At 39.0% G+C, this 17,470-nt stretch overlaps 1 protein-coding gene across 1 annotated transcript in view; it reads right to left on the bottom strand.

Moving 5' to 3' along the window:
- Positions 1 to 3,131: 3,131 nt before the first annotated feature.
- Positions 3,132 to 17,470, bottom strand: part of tafa3a (TAFA chemokine like family member 3a) — an 81,178-nt gene continuing 66,839 nt past the window's right edge. Inside the window, exons 3-5 of the mRNA XM_020624625.1 lie at positions 12,159 to 12,308; positions 11,213 to 11,337; positions 3,132 to 3,934 (exon numbers count right to left, since the gene is read on the bottom strand). Coding sequence (XP_020480281.1) covers positions 3,923 to 3,934; positions 11,213 to 11,337; positions 12,159 to 12,308 — 287 coding nt within the window. The 3' untranslated portion in view covers positions 3,132 to 3,922. The remainder of the gene's footprint in view (positions 3,935 to 11,212; positions 11,338 to 12,158; positions 12,309 to 17,470) is intronic.

Genomic DNA, 17,470 nt, shown 5'->3' with positions numbered 1-17,470 from the left:
TACATTGCACACAATCTCTGGTTGTCTGAGTGATAGTCAGGTGTCTGTTAGACCAATCCATCCACCCCACGCAATGCTTTCCTCATGATTTTAACTTTCTGCAGTTGAATGGACACTAAATGTTAGCCTCCTGATCCACACTCAAGTCTAGGTGATGACAGTAATGCACCGTTTTGTTCTTTGTAAACCAACATACAACACCAGGAAGAAGAACACGAAGAACAACGCTGGGCTGCAGTACCAAAAATGTTGCCATGTCACAGTGTAATGCTGTGGACCAATGTAGCTGTGGTGCATTTTAATGTGAGACTGGGCTGCATACACACATTAGAGTGGTGTTGGTGGTCTTTAAATATTCCTTTAAACATCTAAATCTATCAATCCTGAGCTTATATTGACAAAATATGACTGGAATGAGAATCCCAGTAGGTATAGCACTGTCTCATCTGCACAACAGGTGACATACATTATATACAGTATGTGATGTGTGAGTGGTGCCATGTGCATCCTGCCCAACTCATTTTACTGTAGAGAATGAAACACAGAAGTCCGTAGCCACACACAGATCCACACTGCAAGTTCTAAACACACAGAGTATATTTCTATTCAACTTTTCTAAAGGTCCTTTATGGCAGAGCAACAAAACCCAGGGGAGCTATGGTATGAAAAGAGCTTTCATTATTAATAGAATATTAGCCCACATAAAGGTGAATGACTGAAGGGTTCTGTTTGAACACTGTGGGGGCTGTAAAGTGCACAGAGGTTAATTCTCTGATCCAAGAGTAGATTTGTATCATTGTTTGTAGATAGAAAAGGTTTTTCCAGGGGGCTGGATTCATGTCTTCTCTCTCTGTTCCTCGGAGCACTGTGGTGGCTTGCCCAATCTGATTAATCTTAATGAATTATGCAAATAGTCTTTATCTCAAATGATTTAGCAATGTTACTGTATTGTTTTATTAATGCACTTTTGAATTACTCTGTATAATCACGTAGCCTTTCCACAGCCGTTCGCTATTTGTAATTCATCACCAGCTCTTTATTAAATCTATGGTAGTCTCCGGCGAATTGCATGCAGGATTGAGAAATTAGTCATTACTGTAATTTAATGATTTCTAACCAAACAAGAGGCAACATGGAATGCTGACCATAACAGCCCTCCTCATGCCTCCCCTTCAGTTGCAGGTCCCTTGGGTCAAATCTCTGGGAGCAAGTCTACTACATTTTTGCTTAATGAATTATGTTTAGTATAAGGAGCACTGTCCAGTGAATTCATTGTTTCAATTACACTCAGAAATTAACTTAGAAAATATGAAATTTCCCATAAAGTGGTGGTTTGTTTTGAGTCCTCAGACACCCTCACAACTATCTGCTTCACTAAGTGGATTTATGCAAGTTTAAGTGTCGTGGAAGATTCCTGGAGGTTTTTTTGTTGTTCTTACACAAATGTTATGCTGATATTTGTCTTGCGGTCAGGTGCATCCTGTTTGCTTTAATTATCTTAGAGATGTCTCTACAAAGTGACTCGAGTCAGCCTGTGACAGACACCTAATAATGTCCCACAATTCACACTGCGAGAAGAAAAAACAAGCCATGAAGTCCAAGGAACTCTTTATAGACGAGGATGATAAAGTTGTGTTGAAGCATAGACAAGAGGAAGGGTACAAAACCATTTCTAAAGTTTTGAGTATTCCCAGGAGCCCAGTGGCTTCAATAGCTGTGAAATAGAAGAAGTCTGAAATCACCAAGACCCTTCTTAAAGTCGTTCATCTGGCCAAACCAAATAAGCAGACAGGAAGTGCCTTGGTCACAGAGGTGGCTGAGAAAAATCTGATGTTTTTTCCTGTTTTGTGGGCATTTGTATTTGTATAGTGGTGTATTTTATATTATTTGTATTGTTCGGATACATCAGTTTTGATTTTTCTTTCTGCGGTTCATTATGGGCAATTCACTTAAAAGCAACCTCAAAATGACCTTTCAACAGGTATTGTTTTTATATAAATAAATTAATAAACAGATAGATAAATAGAAGCGGCCAAGAACTAAATGGTATTCTAAAACAGTGTCAGAAGTCCTCCGCTGAGATGGAGAACCTGCTAGAAGGACAGTCAGACTTTTATGGTACAGTGGGTTGATGGAAGCCAAGTTCTGTAAAAGGCAGATGACAGCTCACTTAAAGTTTGCCAAAGGGCATCTAGAAACGGCTCATCTTTAGGCACAACAATGTCCAAAAGCATTCAGCCAAGACAACGTTGAAACAGCTTCAGGACAATTCTGACTGTTCTTGAGTGGCCTGGCCAAACCCCCGGATGTAAACTCCGTGGAACATCTGTGGCAGGACCTGAGGGTGGCTGTGCATGGATGCCTCCCTTTCAACCTGATCAAGCTTGGGAACATCTGCTAGTAAGAATCAAATAAAGTGCCCAAATCCAGGTGTGCAAAGTGTAGATGTGTAGAGACTTAGCCAACAAACTAATTGAATAGAAAGAAATAGTTTGAACACTATATGTCAAAACATATGAATCCCAGAGACAGAGAGGGCTAGTATGGTAACAAGAGTGAAAAACATCCTTCTCTGTTGTGCAGTGTCATCATCCCCCCCTCCCCCAAATCCCTCCGGTTTCCCTTTTCTGTAAGCTTTTAATGACATGCAATAACAATGCTTCTGGGATTTCTGTAAAGCAGAAATCATTAGAAACAAATCAATAAAAAAATACTATGACTAGGGTGGAGATGGGTAGTACTAATTTTGCACGATAAACAGAGGCTTGATGCTCACAGCTTCTACTGCAGCTTTGGAAATGACTCACACAGAATTAGGGTTGTTTTAGGGCGAGTACTTATTACCAGTCTCTCCCTGGACCAGATTTCAGATGGCTTTTAGTGAAGTCTGTTCATTTGAAGGTACAGTGCAGTTTAGTATTTTTGATCATGGCCTATTTTTGTATTTGCTGATTTTCACATTTCATTTCCATCATGAACACAGCCTTGAGTAACTGTGAACTTTTTTCCTCTGCCTCTTTTCTTGCATAATTATCCACTTGACCTGTTCATTTTAGGTCCCACAGCTCCCATCTATACAACAGTGTGGTCCAATATAAAAAGAACATTAAAACTTATTGTAAAAATTGCAATTTTTACCATACAGTGATATCCATTGAGTTAGATTTATTGATATAATACTGACATTTGTAATAAATGATAGTCAACAGGCTTCAAAAACAACAGATACCATTAAAACATTTTGGCAGAACTCAGTTGTGTTGACCCTTGGTGACTTCCAGTCAAACAACTTTACATTTTTTTCTGGGTTTTATTGTTGTGGCATCATCTTTTGTCTTTGAAAGGAAGACTCGACATCCTAATAAACTCAAGAAAGCCAAACACTTGATAGTTTCAAATCAATCAAAAAGAAACAAAAAAAGGATATCTGCTCCATAAGGCTAAAACGAATGAAAATGCAAATGATCTCACTAGATCTTAAACACAGATATTAATCAAGAGTCCTAGAGCTCTTTGTGACAAGAAAATAACACAGATGTTTCACATCACACGGTTTAGTTTTAAGGGTGACGTTTTTTCTGGTGTAATCCATAGTCTTTTACTCAATAAATATCTTCATGTTGAGCCTTCTAGTCCATAGGAATAAAACTATAATACAAAGAGAGATTTTGTGGCCAGTAGAGTTCAGAGACAGCTACTGTGGATACTGGATCTAAAGTCAGGAATCTTTTTGGCTATGCAGTCTTATATGATGACCCCTGTTCCCTTTCCTCCATGCATTCAGTGGAATGTCTGTAATAATTGTCCTTGTTGGTCCCTTGATTTCCACTGATCCTCAAAACACATGATATCCAAATGTCCTACGATGTTGGTTAGACAAATAAAGTTTGATTCCAAACTAGTGGATCCTGGAAAGAGATGACTATCGTGTGACCTAGAAATGAAGGGAAAGACAAAGCAGAAGACAACTGGTCAGTGACATGAATGGAAGTAGAAAACAAAAAGAGATTCAACTCATTAAAGATGACAAATAGTAGCAACACTCTCAAAGCCATCTGACATACCATATGACAGAAACCACTGAGAGAAGAGAGAAATAATTAGAGCCACTAGGAGGAGGTTTCACTTCCTTCACATTAGGGCTGCAAGTAATACTTCTTTTCATTATCACTAAATCTGATGGTTATGTTGGACCTTCACCAAATGATTGTTTGGCCTATAAAATGAGATCTGAAAGATCTCAGCATCTACCGGATGGATTGCCATGTAACTTTGTACAGACATTCATGCAGAGGATGATGTGCAGCTTTGATTGGGATGCTGTTGTGTGGACTATTGTGACCTTTGGTACAAACATTCATGTCCTCCTCAGTAAAAACTGCAATTACTTTGGTGATCCATGAACTTTTCATCCAGCCCGACCATTGTGTCATTACAAAAGAAATGGTATTCCCATTAGCCTCAGCTGTACTTTGTGTTAAGTCCTAAAGTGTTAGCATGACAACACACTAACCTAAGATGGTGAACACTGTAAAGAATATTGGCTACACCTCAGCAAATTAGCATTGTTTTTATGCACATGAGTATCATGAATGTGCATAAAAACTAGCATGAATGTAGATTCTGATATTTTGTACACCAATCAGCCATAACATTATGACCACCTGCCTAATACTGTGTACACAGGAGACGATGTGGCAGTTCGTTGCACTCACTGTGCAACTCACTTTGCAGCTCATTGTGCATCTTCTGTGAATCCCTTTGCTTCCATAGTTCTACTGTCAGGAAGAGCACGTATGTGTCAACCATTCAGTGAAAGTCCTATGTAAAATGAGTGAAAATTGTGGTCGTGAGGACAAGTTAATGTTTTAGATGAATTCAGCAGCCTCCCCGCTCTAGGTGTGAGGGGGGGCGACTGTGGTTTAGTAGGTAGAGCAGTCATCTCTCAACCGGAGGGTCAGAGGTTTGAATCTCGGTGCCTGCAGTCCACATGCCGAAGTGTCTTGCCTCCCCCCAAGAGATTCTCTGACCCAGGCATCAGCCATCACAGTTTAACCCTTGTCAAAGTCAAATCCTCACACTTGCCCATTTTTCCTGCTCCAGCATATCAGCTCTGAGGACTGAATGTTCACTTGCTGCCTAACATACCTCAAACACTGACAGGTGCCATTTTAACAAGACAGCCAATGTTATTCACGTCACCTCTTAGTGGTCATAATCTTATGGCTGATCAGTGTAGATTGACTGATTCATTATTTGACTAATTCTTATAGCTCGACATAAATCGTGGCTACCTCATTAGAACAAACTCTTGTTTTGGTGCTGCGCACCCTGTAACTGCCTATCTGTCAAAAGTGTGACAGCTTCAAGGTCTATAGACTTGCAGCTGGCATGTTTATAATTCAATCATCAGTGGCATTATAAAGCGGGAAGACAACGAGCAGTAGAAGTAAGATGTAATGCAATGTACAGTACATCATGATCACTGATTTCCATGCAAACAGGGTGAATATTATTATTCATGATGGCATACTGCAGGCATAAGTATTCTCAGACATTTTCATGAATATTAATCTGCTGGATTGAAAGATGCAGTTTGTACTACTCTCACTTAAAGCATAACTCAAAAAAATATCTTTGATAGTTTGCCCTTTAAATGTATAACACAGGTAACCTTTCTGGCTTGCCCTCTGTTGCAGGAGGCACTATAAAACACATAAACACGGGTGTTTGTGTGTGAATATTTGCATATTACTGTCATTCAATTAGCAGTTGGCGGGGTCTCATCAGTCACACCAACAAGGGGTATACTGCACACAATCAGTCTTCTGAGCTATGTGATTCTAAATCTTTGTGGAAGTGTGATTTTTCTGCTGCTTAGAGCTGCATCTGAAGACAGTGCACGCTGCTCAGGGAACCACAATTTAATTTACACTTTCATGTGACAATCCTTAGGAATCAGGGGTGTGAGAGAGAATATGAAAATGATTTGGCCTTGCTACCGTTGCAGTAGCAGACTGTAGACATACATCCATACACTAATTTAAGCCATATTATTTGCTCACAACATTAGAGGTAAATGTTTTTAGCCTCCAGCATATTTTAAGAGGCAGCAACATTTTAGATCTACTGCTGCGCTGCAATAATCAACCCATAAATTGAATTACAAGCACAGTCATACTGATCTTTGCTGTATGAATATTTGGTATGCATATAATATTACCCATGATTCAAGCTCAGTTTTATTTCTCACTATAAAAGAAAAATCAATAAAAACATAATGAGATATACAAGAAGAAATGTGGAAGGGATAAAAGAGTAAAACTAAATTAACAGAGTAAAAAAAAAAAAAGAGTAAAATGCAGCAGAAACAAAAATGCAAAGCACACTGAAACCTTATCAAAGCAATTAGCATGGGGTGGTGTTGCAGGCACCACTGAAGGGGTTATCGGTGAGTAAACACACAAAGGGGAATTAGCAGAACAGAAGGCAGCTCCTCAGGATTTGATGCTTAGCCTGCTTCAGGATGAAAGGCTACACTTGACTGGTCAGCTGCAGGTTCAAAGTCCCATTGATAAACAACTGAGACCCTACCTTCGATGGAGAGCTATTAAAGCAAACAAGTGTGCATATACATACGTATGTGTGTGTCTCTAGATAAAGAAAGCAACTAAACCCCTCTGATTATTCACAGCTCTGACTGCATAGGTCTCGCCTGATTGTTTTAAAAACTCTTTGAAGTATGGTATATTATTTCAGTCTTCAGTGTTGCTCCATAATCACAAAGTGTACGTCAATGTCAGCCTCCAGCAATGTCTTAATGGGCTATAAAAAAAAAATCAATCATCAATAGAATGATTTAGCTCTTCTTTACAGTTCTTTACAGGCTACCCACCGATTAAATGTCTCATGCCTTTTTCAGCCTCTTAACTCTTAAAATCCATATTTTTCACACACTGTTTTTGACTGACAGCATACAGTAGGGCATAGCAACATAAACTAACACAACTGGTTCAAGTTTGGTTTGTTTTAAACCATGAAGTATTATTTAGTTACTTAAATCAGCTTGTCTTATTCTCTCAATAATATCATTTCAGAATTGTAAGTGCTGAATGTAAATTTAATGTATTAATCTATTAAAACATACCAGGCAATACTATATTAGTTGCATGAAGCTACTCACACACCACCGGCACTTGACAAAACAATCTCACCTCAAGGTCCATTGACTAAATGGACCTCAAGTTCTGTTTCCGAGGTGAAGAATAAACTTTAAACTTTAAGTCTACATGGATGAAGTCTTGTTTAAAGTGTTTTGGAAATCTACAGTAACAGGAGAATTGAAAAAAAAAAAGTCTGGTTGAAAGCTCCAGATCATCTAATTAATGGATGATGAGGTGAGACTGTTCTGTCTACAGCTGTTTTCAGGGTCAGTGAGAGACCATGTCCTTATCACTGCACTGTGATTGGCTACTGTTCAGCCCTGCCTCCTAGAAAGTCTTCATATATCACCACATTGTTTTCCAAATTTCATTGTAGCGGCATCATAATTACTGGCTGGATTATGTTCAGAGCAACACTTCCTGAATTAATGAAATGCCACATTTATGAACTGCACCAGAGTGCAAGGGGCTGCTTGTAGTGGATGGCCAGCATTTAAAAAGCACTCCAGCGACCAAGGTTTAAATCCCATTTGGTTTTAGATCAATGTTACTACACACGCAGTGTCTCAAGGCACTGTGAACGTTGTCTGTATTAAAATGAACCACAGTTTTTCCCCCCTAAAATTAACCAAGTGGAGTTTGTACTGCAAAAATGTTTGGAGAAAACAAATATGTTGTCAATGGCCATTTTACTCATACATTCAGCCCACATTACAACATGCATTAACAACATTTCTCAATTATGTGAATAGAAACCCAGTCACAATAACATTACCTTTAAAATGTATTTGTTGCTGCAAACTAGTTGTATATAAATGTAATTTCTAGGAAAGAGAGTTGCACGATTAGGTGTGAATGTCCATGTGTTCTGTAACAGTGGGAAGGTTCCCAGCAATGAAAACACAATAGTACAGTTCAGTAACTCATTTTCAAGCCACTACATATGTGATACAGTAAATTTAGGGATTTTTTTTTTTTTATCAAGTCTTTATCAAGTCCCCTTCAGAAAGCAATCCATCACAACCATTCCTCACTATTTCTACTAGTGTCATAGCACCTGTCAAGTAAAGAGTCTCTTTGGCTCTTTTGCCTTCTGCTCTGTGATTGATTGGAAGTGAAAAGCAGGAGCTGTTGGGGTTATAATTCCTGACATTACCAGCAGGACTATAACACTAGCTGCTCCCGGACATGCAGAGAAAGAGGGAACAACTGGAGTTGTCCAAGAAGGGGCCTGAAGGGTATTGAGACATCTGATTTATTGATGTGACTTCACTGTGAGGTGAAACGACACCATCATTTTTTATCTACAATGCCACCGCTGCACACAGAACAAAGGATTTATAGGAAAGTATGAGGCATGTACCTGCAACTGTTTGTTTACACCTACATTATGCATCATTGTTGAGAAAGCATCAACTTAAATACTTTTTTTTTTTACCACTAACATGAAAATACTGTATATACAATATAGTTATAGTTTTAGACAACGACTATTAACACAGTATTGAGTAATTTTTTGTTGACATATTAACCAGCAAGTTCTCCTTACTAGAAGATGACAGAAATTACGATACTAGACTGGAGCAGACATGGAAAATATCATTTACACCAATAAATCTTGTAATTATACAGTACTTAGTTTTATTAACCTCTTTCTGAAAAGTAACTAGTAACTAGATAAAATAAATGCAGTGAGTACAAAGTAAAATATTTTTCTCTGACATGTAGTGAAGTATGAAGCAGCAGAAAATGAAAATACTCAAGTACAAATATCTCAAAATTGTACTCGAGTACAATATTTGAGTAAATGTACTTAGTTACTTTCCACCTATGGAAACAGTCATACTTATAAACCTGAGCTCCATCCTCAGCGCAGCCTCCAGTTCATTCCTCACAGTGATGCTAACTGTCCAGGAGGCTTGGGTTCAGAGCCCTCTAGCATACACAGTCTGTCCCTTTGTGGATCTCTGTGGGAGGCAGCAGGACCATGAGCATGGAGCGACCCCCGCTGACTCCCAAATCAAAAAAGAGTCAAGGTTCTGACAGGCTCTACTAGCCACCTGGACCCCTGCATGTCTCTGCCTCTGTTTCTCCTTTCCCTTGGCTGAGTAAGAGGGCATGAATTATTAACCCAGCTAAAATAAAAAGCTCTGCTTCATCCAGGCCTCCTGTAACCATGAATAATGGAAGAGGCAGCTCAACTACAGGCGTTTGGTGAGTCAAACACTGGGCCATGATGGATGGCTAAGGGCTCACTGTGTCCCCTCTCCTCACCTACCATCCACTTCAGGTGTACCACACCCTGAAACCCGAAACACCCATCTTGGTAACCTCTATTAATCTCTGGAAGTGCTACAGCTTGAGCCCTCCTGCCCTGTCTCACCACATCCCACTCACACATTCCAGTTTGGCTTGCTGGAGGGATTTGTGTTTGTTCTTTGTTTGTCTTTCTCCTGCCTTTGCTTACCTTTGTTTTGCTTCTCGCTGACACTTTTTAAAGCATATGCAACCCTGCTCTGGCTTTTCAAAAGCAGGACCTGACTCAAGCCTGCTGTCTCTTACCCTTAATGCTAAAACCATGAGGATGAGATGGATACATATAACCTGGATTTCTTGTCAATCACCAGCGATGTTTCCCTAGAGGCTGCTGCCAGTTTGTACCAGTGAAGTCACTGGTTTGCACACTGTTTAATAGTGAAGTGATAACTGATTTTCCATTTGCAATGCTGTCATGTGCTGTGTTCATCCATATCTCACCAAAACCACCAACTGAGAATTATGAGCCTTATAATGATAATGGTTCTATATTTATTTAATCTATTTATATGCATATTTGTTGTTCTCAACAAAACATTTACTTCTAGTCTCATTATCTTCAAGAAAACAACTCTGACATATATGGTAGTATGGTATTACAAGCCTGCAAATCACATTTTGGTGAAACCATAAAATGCAGAAATAAGGCAAATGTCTTGTTGCATATATTGATGTATTATATGTACATGTACTGTATTACTGAATAATTTTTAAACTAAATAAATATTCTGTTTTGCGGATAGTTTCTGTCTTAAAGCAATTTGTAATTTAAACCATGACTATTTAATGACTATTGATGAGAGCACTGGTATCATATCACTGACGTAAAACAATGGTATATTTTAAAGTGCTAATCGCTTTTTAATCAAATACATAAAACCACAACTTTGATTGCCCTGGAAATTACATGACTTGCAAGTTTGACAAAACAATCCTCATAAATGTCGTAATGCAATAAAGGAGCATATTGATAATACAAGAACAATGATAACAGCTGCTAAAATTAGAATAAACTGACGCTACACGGAGACATCCTCAAAATCAATTAAGAAGCCAATTAAGTCTTACACACATTCAAGATTTATGGTGTTTTAATTAGTTTTGCATCATATTAGCTTTTTATTTGTATGCACAGGAAATTCTTTGACCAAAAAAAAAAAACAAAATTTCAAGTAAACTTGTTGCACGTTCACCTTGGCTTGGTTTGTTTTCACCCCAAAACATTCCAGTGAACCAAAATGCAACACTTATGTTCCTGTTGACTCCACTCACATGCCCCTTCAGAATTGCACACAGTCAGCTGCTGGGTTCCTAGAAACTACCTGATCTACTTGGTTTAAACAAATGAGCAGCTCAAGTAAAATAAGATAAATTGCCTGTAGATAGACTTTCACAACGAAATGTGAGATGTAGCTAAATAGATAGTTGAACTTAACTCACCCCTTTCTACTGTTTTAAGCTTCAAGAAGCACTTCGCTGATTCCCATGTGAGTCACATCCTCCTCTCCTGCAGCCTCCTACTCTGCTCCACTCTCATTTGAAGTTGATAAAAAATATTTCTCAGAGCTTGCTTTGGGGCTTATTTCTTTCTTTTCAAATACTTATTTAGCCCTCCTCCATTATTCGATTACTATTATCTAAAGCCATAAAATCATGAGGAACTATTACGTTAGAGCATGATAATTTCAGAACACCTATTATCTTTACACAAATATTTTGTGAAGTAAACCCACCTTGGTTGTCTTAACTTTGTTTCCTGTACTGCAGCTCCACCCTTTGAGATCTGGCAGCACTTTACACTCTTCACCATCCATGCAGGGATGCATCTGGCACCACCACTTCTGTGCAACTATGGATGCTGTGAGGAAAATGAAAGAAGCAATACAGTAATAAATAAATACATAAAAGGGTGGGGGGCACTGGAGGCAATTAACAACAGGCTCTTTGAAAGTGCAGCACAGTTTTCTCCTGTTTGAAGCAACACAAAGTGCCTTCAGTTTCTGTGTACATCACCGTGAGTGTCCTTTGATCTCTGGCTGACAGAGGCCTGTCCAACTTGCCCTAGTGTGTTTTCAGGTCTGAATTACAGGGTGGGGTCAGCATCATTCCAGTGAGTGCTGTGAACAGGCGCGTTCAGTGTGAGGAGGGTGGATATCTGTACATAGGAGGATTAATAAAGCGTGCAGCACAGGTTGGTGCATCAAGGTCTTAAGTTGCTTTGAGGTGGCCTAGAGGGGGAAAACAGCTTCCTTTGACATTTCTAAAGTAAAAAACTACCAGAATTGAAGAAGCCTCTGTCAGAGCCATTACAGTGAAATGACGAGACAGGGATCGATTCACCTGTAACTGAGGCCACTTTTGACATGATATTAAATGACCTGCTTTATTGTCCACTCCAGTGAACACAAGGTCTGATACAGCCTCAAAAACACACAGAGAATGAATGAAATGTTGGGCAGTTTGATTTTTTTTTTAGATTATAAATTGCTTTGGGACACACAACAGCAGAATCCTGAAAATCTCAAAACTGTATTTTTTTGTCTCTCATACAATAGGTTTATCCCCACATATTCACATAAATAAGCACCAGAGGCACAGTGACAGGTGTGACAGTTTTGCACCGTAATCACAAGTCAGTCTCAAACCATTACCAAAACTGTAATGAGGAGTCTGGCATACCGTCTACACAAGATGGAGCCGCTCTTGTTGTTCCCGCCACCTGTCCAGGGAAGCAGGAGCATTTGACAGTCTGGGATCTCTCTTCGATCTTGTTCTTGTTGCAGCATCGGTGTGCAGCAATTACCTCACAGGTTCCCGCTTTCACATGAACTGAAAGCACAAACACAAACAGTGAGTATAGAAAGAATGTAGCCCTCTGCAACACAAATTCACTTTTCTTGAAGCTTTTCATCAAAACATTAAAGCAACAAATCACAGAGCTCTACAACTATACAGCATGTGTTTATATGTGGTTGTTTGTGCATTTTTAATGTACAGCACAGAGATTTAAAATTTCTGTAAATAAAGTGGGGGTTTTTTTGTATTGACAGGAAATTCTGTAGTGTGTTACTTTGTTTCTCAGTCATTTCCAACTTCCCTACAATAAGGCTGCACAGACAGTACTTGCTAGTTACAGTGCCTTGCGAAAGTATTCGGCCCCCTTGAACTTTGCGACCTTTTGCCACATTTCAGGCTTCAAACATAAAGATATAAAACTGTAATTTTTTGTGAAGAATCAACAACAAGTGGGACACAACCATGAAGTGGAACGAAATTTATTGGATATGTCAAACTTTTTTAACAAATAAAAAACTGAAAAATTGGCCGTGCAAAATTATTCAGCCCCGTCCGTTTAAAGCGCAGAGAGCATCATGAAGAACAAGGAACACACCAGGCAGGTCTGAGATACTGTTGTGGAGAAGTTTAAAGCTGGATTTGGATACAAAAAGATTTTCCAAGCTTTAAACATCCCAAGGAGCACTGTGCAAGCGATAATATTGAAATGGAAGGAGTATCAGACCACTGCAAATCTACCAAGACCTGGCCGTCCCTCTAAACTTTCAGCTCATACAAGGAGAAGACTGATCAGAGATGCAGCCAAGAGGCCCATGATCACTCTGGATGAACTGCAGAGATCTACAGCTGAGGTGGGAGACTCTGTCCATAGGACAACAATCAGTCGTATACTGCACAAATCTGGCCTTTATGGAAGAGTGGCAAGAAGAAAGCCATTTCTTAAAGATATCCATAAAAAGTGTCGTTTAAAGTTTGCCACAAGCCACCTGGGAGACACACCAAACATGTGGAAGAAGGTGCTCTGGTCAGATGAAACCAAAATCGAACTTTTTGGCAACAATGCAAAACGTTATGTTTGGCGTAAAAGCAACACAGCTCATCACCCTGAACACACCATCCCCACTGTCAAACATGGTGGTGGTAGCATCATGGTTTGGGCCTGCTTTTCTTCAGCAGGGACAGGGAAGATGGTTCAAATTGATGGGAAGATGGATGGAGCCAAATACAGGACCATTCTGGAAGGAAACCTGATGGAGTCTGCAAAAGACCTGAGACTGGGACGGAGATTTGTCTTCCAACAAGACAATGATCCAAAACATAAAGCAAAATCTACAATGGAATGGTTCACAAATAAACATATCCAGGTGTTAGAATGGCCAAGTCAAAGTCCAGACCTGAATCCAATTGAGAATCTGTGGAAAGAACTGAAAACTGCTGTTCACAAACGCTCTCTATCCAACCTCACTGAGCTCGAGCTGTTTTGCAAGGAGGAATGGGCAAAAATTTCCGTCTCTCGATGTGCAAAACTGATAGAGACATACCCCAAGTGACTTACAGCTGTAATCGCAGCAAAAGGTGGCGCTACAAAGTATTAACTTAAGGGGGCTGAATAATTTTGCACGGCCAATTTTTCAGTTTTTTATTTGTTAAAAAAGTTTGACATATCCAATAAATTTCGTTCCACTTCATGATTGTGTCCCACTTGTTGTTGATTCTTCACAAAAAATTACAGTTTTATATCTTTATGTTTGAAGCCTGAAATGTGGCAAAAGGTTGCAAAGTTCAAGGGGGCCGAATACTTTCGCAAGGCACTGTATCTTTCTTCTCTTCATTGGATTGCTGAAATTTCACTGATTTGCTTGACTAGAAGTCTGTTAGCTTAGCTTAGCACAAAGACTTTTCTCACAAGCAGAAACTGGACTGGCGCCGTTTTCTAAAAGTACAAAAACAGAATGTAAAAATGATTTTGTCATATCGAAACAGCCAACCTAGATCCCCCCCCAATGATTCCCTCACATCTAGTTCTAAGATAGATCCATATTTATCAGACAAATATAGGAGTGGTATTGATCTTCATCTCAACTCTTCTGTGGACGGTGAATAAACATATTTTCCAAAATGTTGAGTTGTAAAATCTGAATGAGGGATACTATCAGCCATCTAGCAAATAAATCTACCGCGCTATGTTTCTCTTATATGAATCACCAGTGTTCAATATAAATGAGACTTCCTTAACACAAGTCATGTATTATGTAGAGATTCAAGAATTCTGTTCATACAGTACAGTATGTTACACACAGTGGTAACAAAATGTTCAACATGGATGCATCAATGAGAAAGAGAGATTCTCGTTCTGTTATTTGTGATGCTCACAAAAGAAACAGGTAAAAACGACACAAAAATCTGGTGCTACAAAAGGTGGGGCAGCACTGTGCCTCCACGTTTCCTTTAATATAAAGATATTCCAACAAGGCTAACTCAAGTAATTTCGCTCAGTCTTTTCTCAAAAATCCAAGCACAATGACTACTTGAAAACCAGGCCACCCCCCAGCTTTGAGCCCCAGCACAGCCCCACCTGTCTCTGTATTCTTAAAAACACTCTTAATCCACTGACCCTGCACCTAACAGGCAGTGCTAACAGAGTTACATAACATAAAAATAAAAAAAAAACCCACACATGCTTCTAGAAAGTGACTTGATTAACACCACTAAACTGCTTATTTACATTAAAGAACATAACTATATCAATTACAATGACACTGTTTTCACTGCCATTAAACTGGATCAATACTGTTCTCTATTTATATTCATTACTTTTCTGCATAGGCTCATCACAATTCAAGGCACGTTTGAGTATTTACACATAACAATAAGAATTGAATGGGTGGGAAAAAAATAGAAAAGCTTTGAAAAAGTTTTGACATTCCTTTCAGATAAGCTTTAATTATGCCTGTAAAGATTTTCAATTTGGAACTTGACTTGAAAATAGACTGCAGCAAGCTTCCATCTTCCCATTAGTTAGCGATCCAGAAATCTCATCTACAACATTAAAAACATTTTGCTTCAAATCAATAAGGTGCTATTCACATTCCCACAAAAGGCAAGACAACAATTGCCGATTGAGTGCTTTTCACTGAGCAGAAACTTACTGATGCAAAAACAGGTCAGGCTCCGTGCCCTTGATGTGATTATCTTTAAGCCACCAACACACCCTCTGGTCAAAGTTAATTTCCAAAGTTGGAGTAGGTTGGCTGGAATAATCTAACTTTGTACAAGAGAGGTAAGATGAGCAAAGACAATCATTGTAAATCACCTGATTATAAAAAAAATAAAACATGGGGCAGCTTTACAAATCAAGACTGCATTACAGTTAGATAATATTTCTCTATTAATATAGCTGAATTAAGTGTAAAAAAGTGTCAAGGGACACACGGCACATTTAAAGCCTTTAAAATCTCCCCAACTTCTCTGCTGCACAATGATGTGCACCATTGGATGCAGTTTTGCTGTATTTACGCCCACTCTGCGGTGTGAAAAAATAGGAATGAAAGCTACTGTACAGCATGAGCTGCGGTTTGCCTGGGACTATCAACTCATTAAGGTGCTGGAAGCGGCTGGCTGGCTCTGCCTGTGTGGAGGAGAACAGCTGATTAAAACTGGAGCTGCTGGCTAAGGTCAGTGACTCTGAGACTGGATCCAAAACCACCACACAGTGTGGACAAGATGAGAGGTCAGAGAGCAGGCAGCAGTGGTCAACCCGAGCTGGTAACAATCTGTATGAGAAGAAACAACCGTGACCTGGTCTGGCAACTGTTGTGTCTATATGCTGGTTATGGGGTATAAATTATTTGTTGGTGTAAATGTGAAATAATACAGGGATACTATATGTATGAAATCAACACTATATTCCAAACCGCTGTTTCCAAGATCAAGAATAAACTGTGAACCTCAATCTTTTCAGCTAACATAGGCAATAAGTATTAAAGCACGGAGAAAAGCGTAAATAAGAAAAGTAAAGAGGGCTTACGCCAGCTGCTGATGGAGATCATGTAGCATGACTGAAAGCTAAAAAACAGCTACTAAATCAACCTTGTGGTGAAATTTCTCAACTACTGTTATCAAGGTCACGAACGAACTTTAAACCCCAGGTTACAAAATCATTTCCTCCCTCTCTTTAAAATATAAGAACTGCTGCTATTTGCAGCTTTTTGTTATGCACAGTGTTGTATAGATGTATGTATTTATGGTTTTTGTTACACGTTTCATGTTACTGGATTGGATTTTAGACTTCGAATACTAAGAATTTACAACTATTGCAGTTAAAATGTTTCAATACTTTATTTACTTGCTCCATGATCCTTTGTTTAAAAAGGAATGTAAAAACTACAGGACAATAAAAGTGTTTAAGGGAGTATTTTAATGAATATATTATATTGTTAATAATGCATTATTTAGAGGACCCACTGGACTCATTAAATACAACCACAGACATGTATATTATTATGATTTGTTTCTTCATATGAAACCCAGTCTCACATCAGAATGTATATTAGCTGCATTAGTCCAGAATGCAAAACGCACTAGTCTCACAACAACGGCTCGAAAATTGTGACAACAGCATTTTCTTTATACCTATTCTTTTCCATTGGCCTGTGCTGACTGTCATTTAAGCTGGCAAAAACAAAAAATAATGTTAGTTATGGTCAGAGAAAGCCCATAGGTTGAAAGTACAACACCACACATGGGACTCGATCTCCACTTGTCTGGTGTTCTGGAAAGTCTGGTGGTCGTTGGGCTCATCCATCTGCCCCAGCCACCTTCTTCTGGCCATTATTGTGACACTGCTATGTTTTATGCTGTGGACCAGTGTAGCTGCACTGCCATATATCCATCCAATAGCCATACATATCAGAGCTGTAGCCAAGGAAGAGGTCAATGTGTTGTTGTTTTTTTTTATTTTGATTTGATTTATTCTTTCAAGCATGTAAAGACAGTTGATATGACAACACACATCATTTTACACATATCCAACAAATGCTAATCCAATATCAATTTGCTTATACCTAGAACATGCTTGAATGGAGTAGGAAGAAGTCAGACTTATCCAGTCCTACCCCATGACATCATCTTACCATCATTGGTTTGCAAGCAGTATCTCTACATAAATAATTCTCTTCTATATTATACTAAAAAAA

Source organism: Monopterus albus, unplaced genomic scaffold (genome assembly GCF_001952655.1).
Source record: "Monopterus albus unplaced genomic scaffold, M_albus_1.0 scaffold1.1, whole genome shotgun sequence".
Lineage (NCBI taxonomy): Eukaryota > Metazoa > Chordata > Actinopteri > Synbranchiformes > Synbranchidae > Monopterus > Monopterus albus.
Note: the sequence above shows the minus strand (reverse complement) of the source record. Positions and strands in the feature narration are given on the sequence as shown.